The 8,817-nt window shown below is 37.8% G+C and overlaps 1 protein-coding gene across 3 annotated transcripts in view; it reads right to left on the minus strand.

Annotated features, from left to right (window-relative positions):
- LOC311278986 (uncharacterized protein) overlaps positions 1–8,370 on the minus strand; it is a 15,276-nt gene extending 6,906 nt beyond the window's left edge. For all 3 annotated transcript variants that reach the window (XM_084390200.1, XM_084390201.1, XM_084390199.1), the window contains exons 1-6: positions 8,255–8,370; positions 7,909–8,122; positions 7,223–7,344; positions 7,015–7,103; positions 6,749–6,897; positions 3,068–3,184 (exon numbers count right to left, since the gene is read on the minus strand). In XM_084390200.1, the coding sequence (XP_084246326.1) occupies positions 3,068–3,184; positions 6,749–6,897; positions 7,015–7,103; positions 7,223–7,344; positions 7,909–8,122 (691 nt within the window). In that variant the 5' untranslated portion in view covers positions 8,255–8,370. The remainder of the gene's footprint in view (positions 1–3,067; positions 3,185–6,748; positions 6,898–7,014; positions 7,104–7,222; positions 7,345–7,908; positions 8,123–8,254) is intronic.
- Between the last annotated feature and the right edge of the window lie 447 nt (positions 8,371–8,817).

Raw genomic sequence — 8,817 nt, forward strand, 5'->3', positions numbered from 1 at the left:
GGTCCTAAACTGTTACCCACTGTAACAGTGTAAATATACAGTATATGTATATATATTTACATTATGTATTTATGTATGTATGTGTGTGTATATACACACACAACGCATATATATAAGTACATACAGGCTACGATATACAGTAGATTGTTTCACAGCAGGTTCACAATAGTAACAAATTCAAAATCGCCTGAGAAGCAGCTTGGCCAACAAGCCAATAGTGTCAATATTCAGGTCAAGTCACTTCAGTGTTGATTTAGTTCAGTTTACTAACTGTAGCATTCATCAATAGTTTTGAATGATGTGTTTGCTTTTGCAAGAGATGTCAGATGTTGGTTTTGTGTGTAGAGTTTCAAGAAATTGAGCCATAGTTTCAGAAATTGTTTGTAAGCAATTTGAAAAAAATGTAATACCAGGGGCATGTTCAAGTTCAAAACGGTGCGCAACGTTTTGCTACGGTTTCCGGGTTGAACGTCATGTTTCCTGGAAACGGCATGCACCGGTGTGCAACAGGGTTTGAGATACGTTTTCTCTTGTTTGGTGGGTGTGTCAGAACTGCAGTCCAATCAGCATCAACATGTATATAAAACACGGGTATTAAAGTGAACTCGCACAATGGGTTCAAGGAAAGTAATTTACAAATGTGTTCGATGCAGCTCGGTATACGCAACAACTGAGGATATAAGAAGACATGTTTGTCGTAAGTTTTATTGTAAAAATATAGGATATCAACATAATGATGTAGTTGTTTATATTTTTAGCTTCATTGCAAGTGTATGACATTTGGTATAGAAATAAACAATGGTAATTAAGTGCTTTTCCTAAAAATGAGAAAGAAAATACAGGGTATTAAAACAGTATGACCTACAAATAAAGTCAGTATGTGAGGCTAAATAGATGTGTTTTAGTCTGAATTAGGTAAGATGTGTGCTTCCATTTCAGTTTCAGCAATCCCTTCACTCGATTGGGATGTTCTCTTTTGTTCTGGGCGGCAAGTGCAGTAACTGTAACATCGGGCATATTTTGTAGTATTAAACACATATTTATACCGACTTCACAAGGCTCCGAAAATTCTAAACAAAGAACACAAAGAATGGCCTTCTCAGCTGCAATAGTTGCAACTCTTGCGTCATCAGAACAGTGTGTTCAACGCATCACCGTTTCTGTTTAAAAAACATTGTGCAACGTTTTGTCGGGGCTGAACGCAGTGCTTTGCCTTGTCATGTCTTGTCTCACCTTGTGTCATGCCCTCACTTCCTTGTCTGTTACCATGGTTGTCCTTGTTAGTTTCCCCAACAACACGCCCCTCCCCTTGTTATCTAGTTTGCTCCTTGGTGTATAAATAGGACCGTGGTCGAGTGGTTTGTTGGTTATTGTTTGAGTTTCTCATTGTATGTTTGTTGCGTTGTCTTGTCATGGTGTTCATGCCTTGTCTGCCTTGGAGTTCATGTTATTGCCTTGCCAAGATTCATGTCTTGGCTGTTTGTGGATTATTGTAACTGTGCACGTGTGGAATGAACTGTTCGCAATTAGATCCTCATCTCTTTATTTGAGACAACGCTGCAGATGTTACAGAATAACCAACCCTCAGATGGATCTAGCAGCAGTTTTACCCCCTGGAGCTCGTCTCCTCCTTCTACGTCAATGCAACCGTTCCATAGAGGATCATACACAGGACTTCCTGGACCTTGCTCACCAAAGTGACTTTTCAGATAAGTCGCTTCTTTTTTTATCGGACTAGTCTTGCTCCATAGAAAACACTGAGCCTCTTCTGTCATGACTCATGAGCCTCTTCACGCCAGGCCTGCCGAGCCTAAGCTTCTTCGCGTCAGGCCAACCGAGCCTGAGCTTCTTTGCTTCAGGCCTGCCGAGCCAGAGCTTCTTCACGCCAGGCCTGCCGAGCCTGAGCTTCTTCCCCGTCAGGCCTGCCGAGCCTGAGCTTCTTTGCGCCAGGCCTGCCGAGCCTGAGCTTCTTTGCGCCAGACCTGCCGAGCCTGAACTTCTTCACGCCAGGCCTGCCGAGCCTGAGCTTCTTTACGTCAGGCCTGCCGAGCCAGAGCTTCTTTACGTTATACAAGCCCAGCCAAAGACTGTTCACGCCATGCATGCCACGCCTGTGTCTTCGGACAAGATGGCCGTCGCGCCTGAGTCAGCTCTTGAAGATGCAGCGCTGATCATCGTGGCCACGTCTGTTTTGTGTGTGGGCAACACACACATCGGATCCAACCCGTTGAGCCCTCGGCCAAGGTGGCTACCGTTCCAGAGCCTCCTGCCAAGATGGTCACCGCCCCTCCAGAGTCTCGTCCCAAGATGGCCGCTGCCACACCAGGGCCCTCGGCCAAGATGGCCGCCGCCAGTCCAGGGCCATCTGCCCTCCCATGCTCCACGGTAAAAGTCCTCTCCCCCTTCACGGGCCTGGCCCTCCGTTATGCCCCTCGACACTACCTTCATGAACTCTTTAGTGTGGCGCGTCTGGAATCCGCTCCTTAAGCGGGGGATTCTGTAACAAACTCAGTACTGTGCTGTCTGAGTTTGGGACTTATGTTGAAGTGTGGTTTTGCCATGTCTTGTCTCACCTTGTGTCATGTCCTCGCTTCCTTGTCTTTTTGTAACTGTGCACGTGTGGAATAAACTGTTCGCATTTAGATCCTCATCTCTTTGAGACAACGCTGCAGATGTTAGTCAGAAAAATACTGATCCTCCAACAGTTTTAGTTTTGACTGCCAACTTTTTAAAATACATCACTTATCAGTGATAACATATCTACTTCCGAAAATAACAGGCAGTGGGGGTTACAGAGATAAAAAGATGGAAAGGCTTTTTCACTAAACTCATCACTATTTTAAATTATAGTGTATGAAAAAATTAAAGAATTAAAATCCCTTTACGTTTAAAGGGTCTGGCCTGCTCTTAATGAACACTGATCAAGCTATTGTTGCACATAAAACAGCCTATGTTCAGAACAATGAAAAGAATACAAAAACCTTTAGAAACTCAAGTAGAGTTTAGTTCAGCTTCACACATCAGATATATAAATTCATTATATATATATATATACTTTTTTTTTTACCTGTAGCCTGTGAGTCTATATTTGATGTTGTAAATTTTGTTGTGCTTGTAGTTAGGTTTGTTTGTGCACTGTTGGCTTCAGAGATCGTTGGTGCTGGGGATGTGCCTGTGAGGAATGCTGAAAGCATTACAGAGCATCAGTATTTACACTGACTCAGAAGGGCCTATGAATGTCTTTGATAAAACTGTCTATGAAACATAACAATGTATTTATATATATACAGTCCTTGATAAATTTAGACCATCACCCAATGTAAGGTTTGTGCCACAGCTGCCCTAAACTAACAGTATTGGTGATTACCAAAATAATTTTTTTATGTCTCTGTAATCTGTAATGGTTAATCCACCAGTATGTGTAAACTCTTTAGTCACAGTTGGCCAGGTCAAAGTCTGGGATTTAGTGGATTCAAATATATATCACACAAAAGTTTCATAAAAAGCAAGTATTTGGAAGTTACAACAGAGACTGTGGAAAACTGTACATAAAAACAATGCCAACAAGAATACAAGCTGTTATCAAGGCCAAAGGACGCCATTCAAAATATACGTTTTTTGGTTATTATGTGTGAATAAAGACTATTTAGTTGTTTCAATTTGTTATTTGCCTAATAAATGACAATATCATTTTTAGTTTTAAACAAGGTTTTGACAGATTCCTAAAATATTTGTGTTAAATGTAGGCTACATATAAAAAAAACTAGTAAAAGTACTCATGAGTAGTGAGTACTGAGCTATGGATTCTACCCTTCTAATAATAAATACTGTACACTGCAATTTAAAAATTTAGAAAACACTGTACATACTGTAATACACACATTCCCATTTGCTGTTTGTCATAAAAAAAATTTTGAACACTGATCCTCCGATGGTTTTAGTTTTGACTGCCAACTTTTTTAAATACATCAAACTATTGTTGCACTATTGTCTTTGTTCTGAACTGTAAAAATAATTCAAAAACCTTTAGAAACTCATATAGAATTCAGGTCAGTATCACACATCAGAGATGGGTTAAAAAGGGTTCTCTCTAAAAATGTCTCGCTAAATTAATGTCCAAACCAGCGCAAGTTTTAGCATTTTGTGATAGAGAAATGAGAATCACTAATATTATGAAACCGTTATCCTCTCCTAATGCACTGAAATAGGCAAAGATAGTGAGCTAACACTAATAACAAAGTAATTCCATATAGTAGGCTATAGAATGCTAATATGGCATAAATATCAGCAGCCAGCCCAATAGTATCAGTGATAACCAGGGGTTAACTAGGATTTTGAGGTGGGGGAACCCTTAATTCTACAAAAGTAATGCTTGATTAAAGAACACATAAGTAATTTTTCTAATTGCAGTATTGCCATTTTGACGCCCCTTAAAATATCTATTAATAGGCCTTAAAAGACACTTATGATTTGTCTGTTATTTTGCAACTTAAAAGCAGAATTACATTTATTACACAGACTATTTTGTTTATTATTCTATATTAAATGACAAATAGTATTAGTGATATCAGATGTATTTTATATTAATTAAAATCAGTTGGGCCAAGTTTACCTTCTTTTCCCAGGAAGTGGGCACCCTTGAGCTTATATCTGAATATCTTACAATTTAAACGTAAAAATGCACATTGTTTTAAAAGGGAACATCCTCCCCTACACAGCTACTTTTACTTAAATTGTTACGCTGACAATATAATTTGTAATGCAATATGTGCATTAAATATAGAAGTATTTTCACCAGGGAAAACTTTTTCCAAAAAAAACACAAACACATCTCTTGGTGGGGCAGTGGCACTCACTAAATGAAGAAGAATTGTACAAAATGAATCAAACAAAACCAGCTGCCTATGAACAAGCTGTAGTGTCACCTCACACACTGACAGAGATATAACACCAGTATAACACCATGGGCAATCAATAAGGTGCATACTGAATTTGGTAATTCAATTTGACTATCTCAGTAGCCTACACTAAGGAATAGTTGAGCTTTTTTCACAATAAGCGTTTTAGAACCGAGACTGATTACGTTTTATTCACATAATAAGCTCCAATATATTTATATAGTAGGATTTACTGCTTCTGTGGTTAACAAATATAAACTATGTCCCCAACTAGTGTCCCCCCAGTGATTCTCTGTCATATATGTGTGATGGCTTCTTGAACAAGAAAAAATATAGGGCAGGAAGTGACTTTGTCCATTGGGAATTGATTGGATTGTTAGATCATTGTGGTTTGCTACTGGCCTTTTTCACAGACTGTGATGACGAGGTTTCAGTTATCAACATTGCAATAGTAAAGTTTTTAATGTTTTTTTTTTTTTTTTTTTATGCATTTAAAATCCTAACTTCGTGTGTAAAGAAGTTTCAGTGCTCTTAGGAGACTGAAAACATGGCTCAGAACAATGGCACAAGTGATACTTAACAATATTGCTGTGTGCCATGTCCAACAATTTTGGAATGATTTACCAACGGAAATAAAAACAGAAACCGACCTGAAAACATTTAATAGAAAGGTGAAACACTGGCTGAAAGAAAATCAAATATGTGGACATTGAGTCATTTTTGTTGTAGTGTATTGTCTGTGATGGATGTGATGTGGTGTTTTGTGTAATGTGGTCGGGATTGTGTAAAATGTTAATGTTAGTGTTTATAATGCATTTGTCGCATGATTGTGTAATTTACACGATGTAGTTTTTTACAAATTATATATGAGGTATATGTTTTTAGAAAGGCCCGACCAGGGACTGGGGTTGCAAATTAGCCTATCGGCTAGAAACCTTTTATGCAACACATTTACACATTTTGTTATGGCTTGCCTATGATAATTATGTATGTAATAATGTGCGCTGCATTGTCCCTGACAAATAAACTAATAAAAAAATAAATAAAAAAATAAAAAAAACAGGACAAACTGGACAATACTGATGTGAAACAAATGTGCCAACAGTTCATTTCTGTTAACGGCGTAGTTCACTTAAAAATGAAAAATTTTAGGCTAATGTTAAAGTCATTATAGACTAAAAACTTTAATACATTATCCTATTCATTTCCTGATTCCTCAGCTTCTTGGGATATCTCCACCAATCTCAAAATAAAACGTACGCCCTCCCAGCATAAGTTGCCAGAGTGACTGAGCTTGAGCAATGTTAAATTAGCTATATGAAACCAAATCATTTGACAATGAGTCAGACTAACTGAAATAAGCGTGGCTTATTTGGTAAACTTGTTTTGTAAAACAGGCCTTTGGGATCAGTGTTTTTCCAGTGTTGTACCAAAATAATCTCCCATTCATTTTTAGCAAATCAGGTATAAAGAGGTTGAAAAATGCCTATCCCCATTAGAATTAAATTAGTCCAACCTACATTTTTATTTAACTTACTCAAAAGGTTATGAACAGTCTACAAGAAAAAAATTGATGACTAACATTTAAGACAAGCCTTAGTGGTTTATGCAACCGGACCCAGATGTTGTGGCATGGTAGGGGACATTATTTTAATAAAAAAAATTACGAAGGCATGTAAATTAAAATAAATATTTATGTGCATGGATACATAATTTATAATGAATACTGCAATTACTTTTAATAAGAATTGTGAATATTGATTGTATGGTGTTGACTAGTCCTACTTAAAAAATAATAATAAAACAATTTAAAAAAACAGTAGGTTACAAATTACAAAAAATTTTCTTACCCGTGGCATGTGAATCTGTTGGAAATATTGTTGGGCTTGTAGTTAGTCTTATATGCGCACTGGTTTCAATTGGCGGTGGTGTTGTTGTGGACGGTACAACTATCCGCTTCCTTCGCCAAAACGTAACAAAATCTTCTACAACTGCAGCTCTGAAAAGGAAATTGAAGATCAGATTTGCAAACTAATAATATGAAACGTAACAAAATTATAATGATGCTATTCTGTTTCATTTCGTCTTATTAGGCTCCACAGTAAAACTAGGTTACCTGAAGAAAAATCGCCCTGCCGATCCGGGTGTCCAGGACACTCTGATTGATCTTTTCCCTATGTTATTAGGTTGAGCAACGACTCTGTTCTAAAAATATGCACATAAACAGTTGACGTTAGTTTAATGAATGAATAGCTGCTAACATTTAACACATGCTCATGGCGTAAAGAATAACTTGTGTGCAGTGGGTGCACGGCAGGACTCACACCACAGATGAGTAGGCTGTTGTCTGGGTCCACCAACCTAAACCTACCAACAGGCGGACAGTTATCACACTCACGAGAGTCCAACATAAACCCCATAAACGCTCTCGATCCCGAAAGGGTAACTGTGGTAAAATGAGTGATTTTAAAGTGACACATCTGAAAAAAACATTTCGTTTACACTAATAAAACAATAAACTGTGTGTGTGTGTGTGTGTGTGTGTGTGAGAGAGAGAGAGAGAGAGAGAGAGAGAGAGAGAGAGAGAGAGAGAGAGAGAGAGAGAGAGAGAGAGAGAGAGATGTAATTACCAAATTCAGAAAAATTCAATCATATTTTGGGAGAAAACTTTAGCTTGATCACAACAGCAGCAAAATAGGCAATATGTAACAGCCTACCACAAACTAGAGAGTCAGCCAGCGGACAAAGCTAAAGTCAGAAATATTCTTAACATGCCTGAATGTTGGTACAAATGTACAAAACTTAATTATTTTTCTTGTAATTTCTTGTTTATAAAATTGTATTCATGTATTTGTTTGCTGATTGATTTATTGACTTTATTGATTATTTGTTCATTGCTTATGTAATGGCCGATGCTTTGGCAATACTGTACAAGCCATGCCAATAAAGCTCATTTGAGAGAGAGAGAGAGAGAGAGAGAGAGAGAGAGAGAGAGAGAGAGAGAGTCTACCGGTAATAGTGGCCGTATTCCATTCCGAGTCTGCCAAAGTTACACTTTCTGGTTCGACCTTGAAAGGGGATTCCGTGTTTTGTGCTGCTGATCCTTCATGGATAATATTCATTTCTTGACATTGATCCTCCAAGGCACCTCCATCGCTGAAACAGGAGATGAACCTCAGCATGGATCCAAATGAAAGAATAAGGAGACCTCTCGCAATATACATCTGAAACGACCAATATAAATAATAACATCAATTTTAAACTACTGACTTGTAACAATTCCCGTTCATAGACACTTAGCCATTACTGAAGTTCAAATGTAATAAAGTTATTACAATACCTTGTTTTAGACCTACCGTGCGCGTTGCTGATTAGAGATATAGGCTAAGAGAGGAAAAGTAAGTGTCTTGTTGTCAGTTGATTCTTTATAGTGTCCCTGAGTCCGTCGTCAGCTCAACAGATAGGTTATTTTATTGCCAAATTAAGTTGGCTAAATGGTTTCTAATGCCCTCTTTTGGCGAATTCAGTTATTACGATCGAAGGGGGGAAATGGTTATGATAGCAACTTTGAATTGTCCTTCTGCCCCACAATAAACGTGCATAAGGAAGTAGGCTACACATGACTTCTTTTTTTTATCACAGTTCTTTAGAAGTGTTTATAATATAATCATGAGGTCACAGCAGGCAAACCCCTGATGATACAGAGCCAATCCTTTCTAATAATCTCAGACTTGTTTTTGACATTTTGGATTACTCAGATCTGATACAGGATGATTCATTTATCCTCCTCTTAGACTTCTACAAGTGGGAAAATGTTGTGTTTTGTTTTTTTAGAAAACAAAGTAAAGAAGATATGTTCTTTATTATAAATGTATTAATTGTGCAAGCTAAATTCTATACCCAAAAAAAGCAAATATAT

The sequence above is a fragment of the Rutilus rutilus genome, assembly GCF_951802725.1.
Source record: "Rutilus rutilus genome assembly, chromosome: 19".
NCBI classification, from domain to species: Eukaryota; Metazoa; Chordata; class Actinopteri; order Cypriniformes; family Leuciscidae; genus Rutilus; species Rutilus rutilus.